At 43.5% G+C, this 18508-nt stretch overlaps 1 protein-coding gene across 13 annotated transcripts in view; it reads right to left on the reverse strand.

Moving 5' to 3' along the window:
- Positions 1-370: 370 nt before the first annotated feature.
- POMGNT2 (protein O-linked mannose N-acetylglucosaminyltransferase 2 (beta 1,4-)) overlaps positions 371-18508 on the reverse strand; it is a 31542-nt gene continuing 13404 nt past the window's right edge. For 6 of the 13 annotated variants that reach the window (XM_051789007.1, XM_051789005.1, XM_051789002.1 and 3 more), the window contains one exon: positions 371-2677. In XM_051789007.1, the coding sequence (XP_051644967.1) occupies positions 849-2585 (1737 nt within the window). In that variant the 5' untranslated portion in view covers positions 2586-2677 and the 3' untranslated portion in view covers positions 371-848. The other 7 variants (XM_051788997.1, XM_051789001.1, XM_051788996.1 and 4 more) reach the window with 7 other exon arrangements.

Genomic DNA, 18508 nt, shown 5'->3' on the forward strand with positions numbered 1-18508 from the left:
GATTTCTGTAAGTGCAATCGCTCCCACCATCATCTCTTCCAAACCATCCCTTTCCTTTCTCACACACATGTACACAGCTCACAAAATGAGTTACAACTTAAAACACATCAACACAGAAAGAAAACATCTTAAAACACAGCAGATTATTTTATCTAGGCCACCCCTTCTACTTCTATCTCCTACTCCAGCCTTTTGCAATAGGAGTGCAGTAAAATCTGATTTTAAACATGAAGTTGACACTGTAGTCTCATTCTCTTTAACCAGGATATGGAAAATAAAAAGCTACACATATACACATTTTACCACAACAACAGATAAATCTATCACAGTAACACTTTGACAAATAATAAAATGCAAATAAAACATCGAGGAGGTTTACAGTAGTTTAATGAAGGCTCCAGTACCAAATCTTGAACTCAAAGTTACAGTCAGAGTTCTTGAAAAAAATAACTTACAACGAAAAAGCTGATGAGAATTGCCCACTTAGCCATGGAATTAACTGCAGTTCAATGCTGTGCTTAAATAGTCACCACACAATAGGAACAAATTTAAATCACGACCAAGGTACACACAATTCACTTCCATTCTGTTTTCAATTACACGTATTCAGCATGTAATTTAACCTCTGGAAGTTACTCTGAAGAACACAGAGGTTTCTCTTTTTTTTTTTTTAAACACTTACTGGAAATAAATACCATCTAAAGAATACACATGGAGTGCAATAAAATAGACACTTAGGCACTGGTACAGTCTAGTCCTCTTCAGCCCTCTACAAACTACAAGACGAGAAGTTTTAAACCACAGATGGAGTGGAGAGCAGGTTAGAGCTGTACAGGTAGTGCAGCAGGTTATGTACTACACAAGAGCACATTTGCAAAAGGTCCCAGGAGATTTTTGTTGAAGATGCAGCGTATCCACACCAGGTATATCGTGAAGGGCTTAATGTTTTCTGAGAAGGTGTGATTCTGATGGGACAATATATAAGGCATGTAAGTGTTCTCCCCTTGCTCTTGTATCCACACTTCGTATTTCACTTCTCTGACCTTGAGATACCTCAGATTCCAGGGGATCTGCCAGGACACAGCAAGTTTAGCTTCACTTGTGCCCTGGACAGAGGCCTGACACTTGGCATCCCTCACTTTGCCAGGGTAGAGGCTACCAGACCATTTCTGCTTCTTGGGTCCAGGCTTAGACTTCACAGTCTGCCTAATTGTGTGGATTAGAGATGGGATGTTCACCTTTGTGTCCTGGTAGGCACGGAACAGCCACTCGGGGTTGCGGCAGCAGAGGTGCCGTGGCACCTCTGTGCTCTTAATGATGCGCTCTTGCTCAGCCTTGTCCAGATGAGCAATGCCACCCTGATCCCAAGGCCTGTCCGGGTAGGTAACTGTGTCTTCCCTGTCAGTGTTCTGCCAGGCAATGTACTGCAGGTCCATGCCAGGAAGGGTTGCCAGGGTTTTGTAAGGGGTATAGTGTTCGGGATTGATAGCATATGGAAAGAGCTCCACCACTGTGGCACCTCTTGGCAGGAAGAGTGACATGACTAACTGTGCCCCGTGCATGCTGAGCAGCATGGACGCGTTGCTGATCAGCCGGACGATGTCAGAGAACGAATGCTCCTCCAGAGAGACGGAAATGGTTTTCATCTGAAACTCCTGAGCAAGAGCCAGGATTAGTTCTGCCTCATTTAGGATAAGTCTGTTGATTGTTCGACTGAACACCACAATGTACTCCTCACCAGAGCTTTCCTCCAAGCTGATGTTCAGTTTCTGCATCATGAATTTGGTAAACTGCCTGATCTCATTACCAGAAACCAAGATGTTAGCCTTTGGCCCTTGTGGCTGGACAAATCCATACTGGTACCAGGTGGTGATTTTGGACAGTCCCACATACGATTTGGTAAAGCAGAGGAGCCTGCCCAGGGTTTTAAGCTCCTCCCTGAGGAGCGGCTGCTTGTTACTCAGTAACTTGTAGAGGTCAAAGTGAACACCTTCACTCCACCCTTCCATGAAGAAGAGCCGTGCCTCCAGATCTAAATCAGAGAACTGCTGCATGGTGTAATAAATTGGCAGGAGGTCATCATGAAAGACGTGCATCAGGTTGTCTGGGTTGAACCTGTTGGCGATCAGCGCCACATCAGGCACAAAGACTGGCTTTGGCATAAATTTCAGTGCAGCAGCTGGCAGCTCCACAAAGTTGAAGTACTGGGTGTTGTGATCTTCCACAGAGGAGAGGTCGAGCAGAGCTGGCTGGAACCTCCGTGAGCCCAGGTTGGGCAGCATAACCGAGGAGTTGCTGTGAAAGTAGACAAACTCCTCGGCCTCGGTAGAGTAGCAGAGGGACTCAAAGCGGCAGATGCGGTCAGTGTGCATCCTGCCAGTGCACACCATCCTGGTACCGTTCTCCACCAGTGCCTGGAGAGCTGCGTGGTAGTCAATCTGAACCTCAGAAAGTTCCTGGGACTGGCGCGTGAGGACCAACTCCTCTTCCACCATGGAGGCATGCTCGCGCAGTTTGATGTATTTCCACAGCACAGCAGCGAGGACGGACACGAGTAGGGCATTAAACACAGCTGCTATGTTCATTCTGTAGTTAGATCCTAGCAGGATGACAGGTGGGGAAGGCAATGGAGAGGGAACACATCATTAACATTCCTTGACATGGTGAGGGCAAAGACCTGTGGAAAATAAAACAAGAAGGGAACCATTTAAACATCCGATTTACAGCTCCATCATAAATCACATTTTATGGACTATTCAAGAGAGTTTAGGCTTTTTTCAGTAATTTTCCCCTCTACCAGGGAATGAAGGGAAAAAAGGAAAAAGTGCCAAAGCTTAACCCAAAACTGTAAGAAAAAAAAAAAGCAAATAGAACTGGGAGTTGCTCTACAGGAAGGCTTCCTCTCTTATTTTCATTTCTATGCTTTTGGAAAAGAAAATGTAAAAGAGTTTAGGATGAAAAATCTGTGAAGATCAGTCAGAAAAAACCAGTATGTACTCTGGGACTTGGGCTCAGCTGGTTTTTGCAGACCACTCCCACAGTGAGAGGAAAGAGAGCACTGCAATCACTGGGTCACTCGCAGAGGGGTTGGGAGACCAAGCTCCTCCTCTTGATCTGCCACGGGCTTTTTGTACAGCTGCAAATGCTCAACGGTGCCTCTCACCTTCACTTTGCAGACAATAATAATACAAGGAGTATTGCCAAGTACAGATTTCACAATACTCTAACGTGGAATGTGAACCAATGAACATCACATTCAATTTAATTTTATTAGGGGGTTGGGGGAGGACTTGCAGGTCTATGGGCTGCCCTGTGGGAAACTCCCAAGTCATTTGGGCATTTCTTTGGCTGCAATCCAGGATCAAAGGCTAGGAACTGCCATCATCTTCCAAAAGAAATACTGGCATGGGAGAGAGGAGAGCTCTGGTCTTTATGTGAGGAACCGATATGTCATTAAAGTAATCAAACCTTCATTTAGTGAGAGTCTGACCTGCAGCAGCCAACTCTTATACAAATGATAAGCTAATACATTTGAAGGGTTTCAGTGTTGGCATTTTCCTACCCCCAACCTGAGAACCTTTTCTGTGCTGCTCCATAGCCTCCCTGTTTATTTTTTTGTTAGAGAGATCCTGCCTCTGTTTTCTTTCTTTGTAGAAACACTACTGGCTTATATCAGAGTACTGATTATATTTTCAACTGTGAACTTCAATTGAGGTATTGATTCACCTACAGTATTTATGGGCTCCAATATTCATTATGCATCAAGATTCACTGCTAGTCAGGCTGTAAATAATTGCACCAATGCCTCACAGGGAACTTCAGGAAGGGAAATTTCTATTGGTATACACCCGTTTAGACTGTTTCTAGCTGCTGTTTTTAAAGGTAGCAATTTTAAACTTCCTTTGTTGTAAGTTTGCAGGGAGGGGGAAAAAGCAATGTCTTGAGCACACGTTCTGACATCCCAAGCAACCCTTAGCATTTTAACTGAGAGATGCTTCTTATATGGCAGAGTGGAGGAAGTCAGCCAGACATATTTGGGACCAAAGCAAACACCTAAACCTCTCCTGCCAAGGGACTTCTTTAGAAAAGAGATGCTGCAGCCTAAAAGCTTGATCCTGCAAGTTGGAATTGAATGGAGAATCGTTTATGGAATTCAATGAAGTCATAAGGGATTCCTACAGCTTGTAAGATCCCAACAGCCTGCAGGATCCATGAAGAACTGAAGGGATGTGGGAGCCTGAATAATGCCAAAGAAACAAGTGCTAGCTGTAAGCCAAGCAAATTCAAGAGGTGGTCTCTGGGGATCTGAGCAACAAATTCATTTCAATTTCAGAGCAGCTCTAGCTACTCAAATGAAACAGAAATGAAGTCCACCTCCTCTGGCAAGTGGTCTGAAAAACTGCCTCCCTAAAAGCAAGCAGCAAATTAAAAATGGTGTTGTTTTGATTTCAACTATAGAAAAGAAAATGGGAAGGGACCCACAGTGGACATCTAATTACCAAGGCAGGATCAGTTCTCCATAAACCACTCCCCAAAGATGCTTCTCTATCTCATTCTTAGTACTCATTCATCTCTTCAGCCAGTCTCGATAGAGGCATGGAAGGACTGTCATAAACCCTTTCCTAACACTTAGCCTTTGTTTCAACCACATCGATTTAAATCTGGTCTTGTCCCAGGGACCAAAGATATCCTGCAGAGACAAATGATGGCTGTCATCTGTCCTTCTCTGTCAACTACTGCTCCTGATGGCTTTGCAACTCAACCACAATTGTTCCATGGACAGCCTTGAATGGAAACTCACTTGGGACAGAGGTACATCACTCAGGCTCTGCTAATGCCATCAAACCAATTTTCAGAAAAAAAAATAAAAATTGATGGAGACAGATCTTAAGTTATTTTGTTGGTACCAGACTTTCATTTTACTTCTTCACTGTCTTTGAAAGATGTCTAACGATATCATCCCTCTCTCTACATAACCTCTCCACTACAAACCTCTCATCTTGTGTGCACAGCTTTAAATGACTTCAGCAGCACCATTGAGAAAAGGACCGAGCCCCAGCAGCCACATGCAAAGCCTGCTAGTCAGTAAATGAAGGACACCTTTAACAAGCAAGTCCTCTGCTGCAAGCACACACTTCAAATGAAGGCCAGTCTGTGGGCATTGTTAAAGTTAATACTGAGGGTCAGAAGAACAAAGCACTACAAGTTCAATGGAGTCAATGCAAGTTGCAAGAACTTGGCAGAGGGGGGAAAACCACATGGCCTCTTTTATTATTCCATTATGGTGAGATGAGTGTGTATGTGTGGGTGTTTCAAAGGCATCAGAAGCCCACAGTCCATAAAACCACCACTGATACCACCTATATTTCATAGGTATTTTGGTGATGGAGAGCTCTGCCGACCATTACAAACCCGTTGAGCCAAACAGGCCTTCTTGAAAATATCCTCTTCTAATGTTTCACCCCTGACTGATTTGTTCTCTCCTCTCCACCCCCAAGGGAAGGGCATAAGAGGCACTTCAGAGATGCAGCCTGATGGATGTGGCCAATGTTCAGAGGTTAGCAATTTTCATTTCAGAATCTGCTACAGCCATACCCACTAAATGGCTAAGAATGAACAACTCAGCTTTTTAACAAAAATCATGTGCAAGGCCCTGTTCCACCTCTTTCCTCACTGCAGCTCTTTCACTTCCCTGCACTTAGCTGAAGTGAGTGCATGTGCTTTAGCCAACCAGGTGTCAGGGATAGTTGTTAAATGCTAGCAATGCTGAAGTAATCCATCTTCATTTCTGCTCCTCATTGCCAGTTCCTAAATCCTGGTTCATGCTGCTTAGCTGAAAGCTGCTTTTGATGAAAGTAAGCAAGGGGATGTGGACAGGAAGGGATGTCGCAGGCAGAAATGAGAGGAGAATTTCACAGGTACTCAGGGAACTGTCTTAATTCTTTGCCTGTTTCCCACATTTTATCAACCACCTTTTTTTCAATCTGACACTTTCAGTAAAAACAGACCTTCGAGAACTAAAATTTTTGGTCCTTCAGGGAATGACAGAACATAAATAGTAACAAACAATCCCACTGTTTGCTTTTACCCAGGAGAGGCTGCACCAAGGGGGTAAAGGCAAGCAATCATTCTCCATGTCCCCAGGTTCCTCAGTCCCCCAAGCTGGGATCAGCTGTTAGGAACTGTGAGCAGCAGCAGTCCTGGGATGGGAAACTTTCCCAGGAGGCAGCAGGTAACTGTGGAATAGGTAGAAGTATTTAGTCTTCCACCTAAAGAGAGCTGCTTCATGATAAAAGAAACCTTCATTACTAAAGCTCCCTGACAAAATGGGTCTAGACACCTGTCACTCCCCTCCCACAGCGTCATTGGAGAACATCTTAAGAACTGGAAAGCACTTGCAGAAGTGGCACGCTGGACACACTGCTACCCTCTGTAAGAGCAGAGTGCTCTGTGCTGTTTCTTTCTACATATAGGTCAGCATCTAGGCCAGTCACACCCCCAGCTGCCCACGAACTACCTCCTCCCCACCCCACCACACTCATTGGCCCTCTTGCTTCCCAGTGACATAGGATAACCACGGCTTTGCTCCATGTGAGCAATATGTCCCAGTTACCAAGGAAATTGCATGGACTGACATTTTTTTACTCTCTGCTTTGAAATGCTAAAGCACCATCCTTCAGCACCAGGAGACACGACAGCTGACAGACCAGAGCCTAGCCAGAAGAGACGTGCACATAAAAGCTGTGCAGAGCTTCTCGCTGCCAAGCTGGCAGAGGGCAATGACGCCCCATGGGAGGGGATGGGACATGCTCTTGAACACTCCTGAGAGGAGTGGGCTGCAGGGGAGGAGCAGGAGTGAGAGAAAGAGGAAGAAGAGGCAGCGATGCTGACAGGACAGTGGGGCAGCAGACTTACAATCAGAGACAGGGAGTTCAACAAAAACACTGGCGTAGGGGTGGCTCACTATGCAATGGAAATGAGAGCATGTCCTGAGGCTTGCAGCTCAGCCACAATGGATGCCGCTCCAGAGGCGAAGAGCCTGTGGGAGGGACTCTATTTTGGTCAGCTCGTCTTTACTCTTTTCCAAAAGAGTTCACAGGCATGAGGAATTTACCCCATTCTCTTCCTCCACCTCCACTCACTTAGCAAAAGTATCACAGTTTCATCCTCTCAGCCCAGCTACCGCCTCTCTAACTAGCACTGACTGCTGGTGAGCACATAAAGCCTTCAGGAACGTGCATCTGGTGTGTTCAGCAGGCACTTCTGGCACAGACCTCCAGCATCTTGCAGGTCCGTGGTACTCTCATACAAGTTTGGACACAGTAGCACCTTCTGCCTGTTACCTACTGGTCATCTGATGTTTTAAACATCCTCAGGAAGTGGGAAAGCAATAGGAAACAGAGATGGAGATGTGGCTCTTCATCTCTCGTTACCATGTCTAGGAGATCAGAGTGGGTGGGATGAGAGGGGAATTTCTACTAATAGGCAGTTGGCATAAAGGACTGTTTGGATTCATTTAAGAGATGAGGTCTGTTGTTCTTTTTTTAATTGTGAAGCTACAGTAGGATGAATCATTGAAGCTATTAATATGATGGACAACGTTCCAAATCTCTTCTCCATTTTAAAAATTACAATCTAGATAAGAAATAGAGAGAAAAGCTACAAAGCCTGCAAAATAAAAAAACAGCCACAAAAAAAGACATAAACATACATTAATAAAATCCCCAAAGGAAAAAGCCAAGGGTGACCAGGGTGAACAGTGTACCTAAAGAAGGATCACCTAGTCCTGCAGGTATTAACAGAATGAAAAGTGCTGGTTTTGTCTATTCATGTTTTGACAAGCTTTTGTTAACAATGCCCAAGCATTTTCAAGGCAATGTTCAGTTTTCCAGAGATACTGCAGGCTAAAAAGCTTCACAAAATGGAAGAGAAACCCCATGAAGGATACACACTTCCAGAGAGCATCACCACTCTGTGCAGAGAAATGCCTCCTCTCATAGGCCGACTTGGGTTTGGCCCAGCTGACCAGCTCCCAGGCACAGCCTGCCAGCTGTGGCCATGGTGTCCAAACAGAACCATCTCCACAGTTCCCAGAAATGCAGCATAACTGGAAGAGTTATGCCTTTGCCACAGGACAGGGAAGGAGCTGAGCCAGAGCCACATGGGCAGGAAATGCACAGGGAGTCCTGACCTTCTTCTTGTTATGGCAACACAGTGGGAGGGGTGGGAGGAGATATTCCCTCCTCAAGGATATTTTCCCCACCAGCGCTCCCTACCCCCAGATCCATCTCTAGCTAGACTGGCTTTCCAGGACCAGTACAGGAAAAGAAAGGCGTGCAAACATGGCATTTCACACTTCCCCTGCAAAATGTCTTCTGTTCTTTCTCCCATCCCTGATGCAAGAGGCTTAGCTAAGGATGCAATGTATATAACACATGCAATTTTAAATACCTACTTCATTCATACTCAAAGCTGAAGTTGCTAGAAGGCAACTTTCCCGATTGGAAGGAGGGGGAGTTAGGATTTGGCAGCCAAGAATTTGCTTTTATTCTCATCTCTGTCACAGATTCCCGCAGAACTACAAGCAAGTCAATCCCCACAGCCCCAAAAGCTGTTACCATCTTATTCACTGTATTTATTTAATGAGATACATATATCTTTCACAGTACATAGCACATTAAAGAAAGGATGGTACACTGAATGACTGATATACTGGAACATTTTCTTTGTAAAAAGCAGTCAAGTGTAGAAGTGCTGACTTTTTAAACAGGAAAAGAGCAGATTCCTGAAGGGAACAAACCCAGCAGTTAAAGATAAAAATATCATTAATGAAGCCTGATACAAAGAGGAGATACAAAAAAATAAGAATATCTTAACTATGTAGTCTCAAATAGAATTTAAAAAATAGAGCCTTATTCAGAAAAAATAAAATCAAATATTACAATATATTAAAAAAAGTCTTACAAAAACCTTATCTATAGACAGTTGTGATAAAAATTCGGTCTATCTCCAGCTTTTATGGTTGAGCGTAAGTGAGGAATAGAAAGCAAAACTGTAAATCTTTCTAAACGAGACTGCAGCCAAGGAGATTGAGGCTCTGTGCAATGGTCCCTACTGCAAACATACCTTCAGTAGGAACAGGACAATGCTGGTCGCTACAGGACACCTACAGGCTGCACTTATGGATAGAAAACCTAAGCTTTCTTCCATTAAATTTCAGAGTCTGTGACAGCTGGGACAGAAGGAGGTCCAACCTGATTTTCTTTTTGACTAGTGACCATTGATTTAATATTTGTTGATACTGCTGTCTTGATCTACAAAATAACAGGTTAAAAAAAAATTCCAGCACTAAGCAGTCAAAGCACAGAAGTAAGCCACAAAACTGAGCTAAAAGTACAAATCTAAAAAGAATACTTTTGGGGCTTTTAAGGTCCACATTTTCAAGTTCTCTCCTCCACCCATAATGACATGGAGAATGAAAACCTTCCCTCAGAAAAAACTAACCTAATCTCCAGAAAATTCCCCTAGATAAGACACATTTCTGATAAACAAGCCTGAGGCAAGAGATGTAAGAAAAATGAGCTAAAAAACATTAAAAAAATTTTAAAAAACAAAAAAGGTACTTCTCTCAGCCCTCAAGTCTTCTCCACGTTCTGGCAGTCCCAAGCCTAAAGATGAAAACCTGAGTTACTCCAAATAACCACAGCTAGACAGAAGGGAAAGCTTAACAGACAGTTCATTCCAGCTGATCTTTGTTCACCCGAGAATCCCATTGAAACCTATCAGGTTATACTGGCATTAACAGCTCTGTCATAAGAGTAAAAAATCTCTTGTTTTGCCTGGTCTCTTGCTTTTAGTCTGTAAGCAAGATACCTTTGTCAGAAAAAGAGGTGTCAGAGAGCAGCAGCTTTATCTTACTTCAGTGGTCTGCCTGAAGTAAAGACGGAGTGAGGGTGGCAGAAGGGAAAATTTACCAATGCTGCAAAAGTGAGTTTAAAAGAATATGATGTAAAATCCCAAAGTACTGAACAAGATGAGCTTCAGCCACTCCAACTGTGCCTCTGTGCTCTAGCTGCCATTTGTTTTTCTCTGTATTTTATCTATCCTTTCTTTCTCTGTTCTCCAACGGGCAGAGTACCTGTGTTATTTTGATACTGGGACTGGTGCTTAGAAGCATTTACAGCCTGAGCTCTCCCTGCTTCCCATCAGCATGGTGCCCAAGATTGCTCCTGCGTGCTGCAAATTCTAAACAGGAGCCAAAATTGTTGGGAGCACAGCACAGCCAATAAGAACATTGAAAATCCCTCCTTGGTTACCACAAGCTCTACATTAGCATGCTTTTAGGGGATGGTAAAAAAAAAGTAATCCCATAGCAGCACCTGTCCAATAAAAAACACATTTCTGAAAACCTACAGAATTTGGTCCAGCTCACAGATGTTCTCCCCATGAGACTTTTGTTTTTAAAACGATACAGCAAACCACTAGTCAAACAAAGAGGGACTACAAAGACCTGGGATTACAAATGAACTACTGCCTCCCTTCCCACATGTGCACAGGCACAGAGGAGAGACTCAGTGTGAAGTTGCGGGGAGGGGGGAGCAAGGAGATATCATCAAAAACATGCTAACCTCCCCCCCTCCCGAAGTACACTGCAGCCAGGACTGCCAGCAAAACTGAATTCAGAGCCGTATGTGATCAGCACAGCAAACAGAGCACAGTTACAATGACACCCAGCAAAGAAATGCAGTAATTCAGAGCATCTGCAACCTCTCTAGTCTTGGAACTACTATCACTGGTAGATCAGTGTTTCCAGCACATGCACGCATACCTGGTGTTGCTAAATAACAGGAAAGGCTATCCAGTGCCTCTCTTTCACAGGAGAAATAAAAAAAGAAGACACCTTAAGGCTATGCTTTGCAGGGGAACGAACACTCTCCAGTCCTCTTCTTTCCTCACCACCACAAAGAAAAAGGCAAAATCCTTTCTATCGGCTCTCGGCACCGTAACCCGCGCACCATCTGCAGCCTGAGCTACCTTTCTCCCCCAGGTCTGAGCATGCTCTGTCCGCCGGCAGTGTCCTATCGCTCCAGCTGGCTCACCTCAATTTGTTAGCCTCCCAGAGGTCAGCCTTGCATGCAGGATGATTTGCTGCAGTATTCCCGCAAATCCCCAACGGGCAGCCACACTGAAACAAACACCGCCGCGCTGCTTCACGGAGCCGAGCGTGTCTTGGGAGACAGGCGGCAAACTGGTTTGGGGAGGGGACGCGCACACACACATGCATTTTAGAAATCCTGCTTTTGAGTATCATTAATGCTACTGTTACTCCAAACACATCACACGAAAGAAGAAAACAATAGGAGAGAAAGGGGAAAAAAAAAAAAGCCCCTTGCTAAAGGACGTGAAAGCCTTTTGTCATGCTTTCTAGCAATTCCCTTGGCACCAGGGAAGCAATTTCCCAGCTGTGACGGTCAGCAAACGGCTTGGCATTGAACCTGGCTGTGACTGCCCTCCTTCAGAGATCCAGGGAACAGTATTTTCAAAATAAAGTTATCTTTTTCGGTGGAAACAAGTAATTCTTAAGTATGAAGGCACAGAAATGATCCTGAAGCTTATGAAAGTCTCTTACTGCACACAAGCTGAAGGTCATGGAGGTGAAAGTGTCTTACACCAATCTTCTCAGCAGAGCTTGAACCTGGGGGGACTGAGCAGCTTCTTGAAGACGGCAAATCAGACAGTACTCACCGGGAACATTTCCAGTCGTAATCCCACAGCAGGATCTACATGGGCATGATAACCCAGCTTTGCCCACAGCATTCACCAAAGGCTTCGTGGCAGGAAGTCACATCACTGAACACAGAAGGGAAATTCCAGCCTCAGGGATATACTTGCAAACAGATCACAGGCAAACATACAAGGCTCTCTGTAAATGTGTTGACTGTATATTTGCAGGACACATCTTGTTGACTATCTGTGAGGATTTTTCCCTTAAAGTGAAACCTAACAGGTGAAATAAGAAGGATGAAAAAAAGAGGAAAAGTTCTGTAACACCTCTTTCCACCCACTTAAGGTGGACTTTGAACTACAGCATGACCCTGTGCCTGTCCTGAGAGGATCTCAAAGGGACACTGGTCAGTCACAGCTGTCTGGGGGAAATAAATAATTAAAAAAGAGCAAATAGAAGAGAACCTGCCCAGTGTCTCCACCCTGTCCTGTTAGGACTAAGGATATCCAGAGACACACTTCTCTTTTTAGACCATCTCACTGGCCCCTAGCCCCTCTGAATACAAAGGTGCTGCCTCATGTGGAACAAGTCTGATGTTTTTCCTCTGAATTTTGAAAGTCAAGGAGTGGAGTTAGATTTGTAGCTGACTTCACTTGAGAAAACACATCTTGACTTTGTGTTTTCTGCACTTCAGAAAGCTCCACTGCATGACCTACCACTGCTGCTAACAGAAACCTTTCCACTGACTCTACAGACTTTCGGCTGTGTCCATGGGACCCTTGATAACCAGGACACGCCATGTCTGGTGTGTATTTTAGTGGGGAAGAAAGGACAACATACAGAGCCTGGTCCTCTATCTATGAATACGCTTCTTCCCTACCAATGGAATGAGTTATATGCATAGATTTCACAGGTACAATTTATCACATCACATAGAGTTGGATAATTTAATCCCAGTCCTGAAGAGGGTCCTGTTGTCAATCTGCCACACCACAAAGTACAAAACTACATCATTAAAGTGGAACACACACACACAGCATAATCAAATAATTCCAACAACTCTGAAATAATAACTGTCCATTACTACTGCACCATAAGGCACTAAGTGTGGCAGTTCCAAGCTCTTCACAGTCAGCACCTACTGCAAGTCAGTGAGGTCTGAATAGGAGGTCTTGGCTCAGAACTAAGGGTTTGATAAATATTTAATACCTCTCATAAAGGGCCTTCAGAAACAGCACCACAAAAGAAATAGAGTTCATGTTTTAGAACTCCTAAAAGGCAGTACAGCACAAACAAAACTCATCAAGCTAGCAAAGAAGTCTGAATAGATCCCTCTTGGTTTAGAGCTGACAAAGCGCAGGTAAATCATTATTTACTGAATCTTTACCTTGCACATGTATGTTGCCTGCATCACTCTGAGTCACAGCATTTATTATTTATAGTCCCAGGACACTCTGTAAGAAATTGTTCTTCCTGCAGTGCTTTTGAACCACAAGTGCATCTCAGTTTGAGAGCACAAAAAAATTTCATGCTTCAACTAACAAAAAAGTCTTTGTACTGATAAGTACAAAAGGAGACAAAGGAAGCAATTGGTATCTGGACACCAAGACTGAGACTCCACACACAGAGGATGACATTTTGATTCTGCAAAAGCTAACATTAAAACTCATGTCAAAAGGACCAGGACTTCAGCGAAATATTGAAAATTCCTAAGCAAGAATATACTTTGACAGGGAAAAAGGTATTTTTGGAAGAGTATCTCAATGGCCAAACGTCACTTTGCTCAACTGTGTTAAGCATAATATTCTTCCAGGCTTAAGAGATGTAGGGCACAAGTTTTAAAAAAATCTTAGGTTTACAAAGGCATAAGTATGATCAAACATGTTTTGCACACACACACACACACACACACACACAGAGGTTACATCTCAACATCAACCTGAAATTTAGAGATATTTATTCTCCTCCACAGATATGTGCATATTTTTTACATATAAAATATATGCTTGCTTGCTATGTGATTTTGTCATACTAAACTATTCACTCTAATAACCCCTCCATCCCCGCTAGGAACTACCTAGCAGCACTGCAGGGAGATACCAGGCTGCTCCTGCCACTGTATGCAATGTGTGTGCAGAGGAATGGCGTGGGAGAGTCACCTGCTCATTCCCAAGGCAGGAGACGGCTTCAGTAGCTGTTCTGACTCAAGCCAGGTGTCACTTGAGCTCTTTCAAGTTCCCATTTTGTCATCAGTAGTGACAGGTCAGCAGGGTGACAGAGATAAACCAATTCCCTCTCCTACAGCTTTGCCAACTGCAGACCTGCAAATGTAATTAGTGCCAATGTGTCTATAAAGGAGTCTGAGATAATTCATGCTCCTAAGAGCAGCTTGGTAAGTAAATGATGTTCACCTAGACTGACATGAGAAACCAAGGGTAAGACATTGCCTGTGAGATCCCTGGGTATGGCTCATGGCCTCACCCTGGTGCTTCCCACAGCCATTACTTGTTAACTGTTTTTGCCTAGGCGGCAGAAGATCATCTGCCCTCTCTCGGACGACACCTTAATATGAAGCCTTTATCACCAAAACCTCATCTGAACAAACACATCTCCCATTTTACAGAGGAAAAGACTGAAATTGTCAAAGGTATCTGGGTAGAATGCGTCACACCAGAAGCCACAAGGACAGCAACAGCTTCCTGGTAAAAATCCACCAACAATCAAACCCTCTTGTGTACTCCAAGGCTGTATTCATCTCCATGGGCTCCAGGGCTGAAGATAGGAGCCAGCCTCCATGACTACAGGTGACAGTGTAAACATGATAAAAAATAGAGAGGAATAAGTTATCAGCTCTGTCACTGTTGCTCTGAAAAAAACTGCTGGAGTAGCAGCTATAAGCCTGACAAACTCTGCTCCCAACACACCTTCCTCCCATCTTCTATTCCCACCACAGTTGCCATGCAAAGGGCCACAGAGCCTCCTGCATATCTGGCTAAGTCCCCCATGGCCACAACTTAGCCTGAAGCTGGAGGTCCTGCCAGCATGGACTTGTCCTGAGAAGGCTGGAGGAAAAGGAAGAGAACCCCTTCTTCCTCTCTGTTGAGACAAACAGGGTAGTCAAAACCAGCAAGTCTCACAGATGTCTTAGGAAATTAAGATATTAATATCACAGCAAAATACACCTGTTGAAAGGAAAAACACCCTTGAATGTGAACATCGTAAGGGTGCCAAGGTATGCAAAAGAAGAGACATAACAGAAACACAAAACTTGCATTTTAGGGACTGTCAGGCACTTAGATCTATGGCCTGAATATATAAAAACTGTGTGGAAGTATCTGAAGGATAGGGCTTAAGATGACCAAGAATTTCACTGCATTCACGGGATTATGCAACTGGTTTGGAAGTGGGATGCAGTTTTTCCAGAACTGTTGAGAACTTCAGTGATCTTTGTGGGTCCCTTCCAACTCAGAATATTCCATGATTCTGTGATAGGATTGTTCCCTGATGCTGCCTTTGCCCTAACCTTCCACTTTTTGCTACATTCAGAGCCTTCGTGCTTTCCTAAAAACCTTGGAGAACCAAAACCTACAAACCAAAGTCCTAGTACTTCACAGAAAGAACTCCACAAGGAAGCAGCAGTAGCGTCTACAATTTTAATCAAAACAGCAATTTCGATCCAAGCCGGAGTGTGTGCTTCAATTAGCCAGTCTCTGACAAACGCCCGGAGGTAGCTAGAACAGCAGCATGACAGGAATATAGTTCAGAGTCAAGCTAAAGGAGAACCTAAATCAAATCAGGGGAAATAAAGAGGTTTACTGCCATTTTGAGTCTCATAATTGCAAACAGATTGTTTTACCTCCAACACCCCCTTCAGACGCACCTGTACTCCACATCCTCACATTTTAAAGGGATGCAGCCACCATACAACCCAAGCCTACTCATATGACAGTAACAATATTAACACAAATATTAACAACTGATAGGAGCACAGTATCACAGGATACCCCTCCCCTAGTGTAACCACTTAGACTGATGCTAAGGGAACTCAAAAAGTCCATGTTCCGGGTGGGGAGCATATCCTGGGGGTGCTAATATTCACATGAAAATTCAGAATAGAGCATAAAGTCTCACAAATCATATAAGATAACTTAGATGGGAGGTAAAAAAAAAAAGGGGTGTTTTCTGACAGCATAGGCCATAGGACTGAAAAATATTTGCTGGCCAACTTAAATATGTAATTAAATTTTTTTTTTTATTAAATACCCCAGTCTGATTTTCCCCATGGAAAAGAACAGTTCCTATCTTGTCCCTCATCTGATTACAGTACCATCAGAAGGCCCAGCAGAGAAGTAGTAACATGTGGCTGTGGGCCAGGCATTTCAGGCATTTACTGTTTCAAATGTTGCTCTGAGGGCTACTGCTGCTACTGACAGGGGGGAGAGAAGAAAGCAATATGAATCATCTTTCTCAGCTTCAATGTGAACCACTGCATGCATTAGAGAAAGTGTGATGAATACACTGAATTACTTGTACAAACCCATTCCAACTCCTCCAGGTGCCATATGCAACAATTTACAGTTCAATAGCTGGGAAGAACTTCTTCATGCCCTTGTCAGTTTGAAAATTCATGGAAGGATTATTGAATCTAGGCATATTTATCAGGGGCACAGCAGGGAGAGGAAGAGCTTCAAGCCTGATTTGAGGTCGGCTTTTTGTTTTTGTTTGTTTGTTTGTTTGTATTAACATGCTGATATACTTATTGGAATCGTAATAAAAAATAAGGTGGTTAATTGATCCCACCAATAAATCAATGCATCATTTCCCTACTACCCTCCTTGTGACCCCACGCGTGTGGAGGTTATAACACCCCCAGAAATAGCTGATATGACATTTAATACATGCAAGAAGGTTAAAGTTTCAGAGAAAATACAAAACGTATCTGTTGGAAGAGGAACATCTGCAAAACTACTGACACAGCTGCTATTCAGTGGTGGACCTTTGTTGATGGGAGGTTTCTTACCCAAGCCTGCCACAGCAGCTCATTTCTGTTCCCCTCCTTCCTACTGACAAGATCTGCTGCCTCTGTTGCATCAAATGCTGAGTCAAGTATTTCACAATGAGAATCTCTTCAAATAACTGAAGTGTAACCTGTCACTGAGAGAAGAGCAACATCAGCCTGATAAACCAACTGCTGCTTAAAACAGCTCCAGTTAGAAACATCTGCCCTCATTCATTTTGTACAGCTTTGGATCCACGTGCTGATATTTGCAAAGCCAAGAATAGAGTAGTCTTTCAGCTACTTTACACTGTATTTCAAGACATCAAGGGCTCTCCAGATAGCTTCCTACATTGGAATGTGCTTTTCTACCTCCAGGCTTCTGCTGGCACTGCTGCTGATGCAGCCTTTCCCTGCAGAAGCCACCTAGCCATTATGAGAGTCCTGCAGCACTACCCAAGCACAGGCAAGGCTGAGCAGGTCTGAACCCTCTCATTTGCAAAGCATTCCCAAGATGAGCCATAGTAAGGACATACGTGCTGTCATACCCATCATCCTCAAAGAGGAAGGTTCTTGTGACCTTAAAGAAAAGACAAGACTAAAATATACATATATATTGGCCATAGGCAGTGAGACCCATTCCAGGTCTGGAGGGGTCAGAGATAGAGGACATTTATCATCACAGGCAGAATCTTCCCACTTTGGCTCATCCAGCTTCACCCTTTCTATGGCAGAATGATGCGCTTATAATCTATCCTGGAGGCTGACAGGAACAATCTGCTGAGGTAGCCAAACCATCTTTCCAGGCAAAGGGATTAAAGCTACAGCCACAGAAAGCTTCTCTTGCAACTAGAAAGACCCAAATCTGCACCTGTATTAATGCAGCAAGTATGCAAAAGGAGAAAGCACCCAAGTCAGGGGCTGGGGACTGACTAGAAAACAACCATCTTGCCAAGGGACACAAAATAACCACCATTTTTTTACCATTGAAGTGATGAAATGCACCAAACTGAAAACCAAAATATACATAAATAAAAACCCTCTTCTCTAATTTGTTTGAATATATTTAACGCTTAAAAATAAGCATGTACCTAACAGTGTTCCAGTGTGACAAGACATGCACATAAATTAAGCAAGAACTAGAGATCTTTGAGTATAATAGCTTGATTTTTGACCTCTGTGCTGAGTATATATATACAGGTATGTAATACATATGACTGTTGCAAAATTCATATAAAAGTAAGACAGAGACTACATTTTTCTCCTAAGTTTATACCCACATTAAAAGACGACTAATCAGTGGCTTTATAAATCCAAAGAAATTGATATGAATAAGCTTCTCAGCTTTAGTTTTATACTTTGATACAACTATAACACACTCAGAAGCCAAGAAGCTGCAAAGCCATATATAAATGTGCATGGAGCTGTCCCAGGCAACCTTACAGGAGAAGGGGGAAGGTGAGAGCAACTCCAATCTTCATTTTCTATTAACTCTCCAGTCTCTACATGAACATGAGTAACAACCTAAGTAGTAAAGAACAAACAGCCAGAAGCAAGGAGCAGAGGTAAGAACAAATCATTAAAAAGTGATAAGCACCAAGGGCCCTAACTTATCTAAGGGCAGTAAAAATGGAGACACAGAGAAAACCACATCATTTCTTCTCAAAATTAATCTGGTCATATAGTTTTAGTGCTGAGTAAGTGACTGCCTCGATGTAACACCACAGTGTCTATTAGAAAGCAGAGTATTTCATATATGCTTAGAGGTCTGATAACCTATTTTCCCA

Source organism: Manacus candei, unplaced genomic scaffold, assembly GCF_025592945.1.
Source record: "Manacus candei isolate 608988 ecotype Guabito, Panama unplaced genomic scaffold, ASM2559294v1 h1tg000026l, whole genome shotgun sequence".
NCBI classification, from domain to species: Eukaryota; Metazoa; Chordata; class Aves; order Passeriformes; family Pipridae; genus Manacus; species Manacus candei.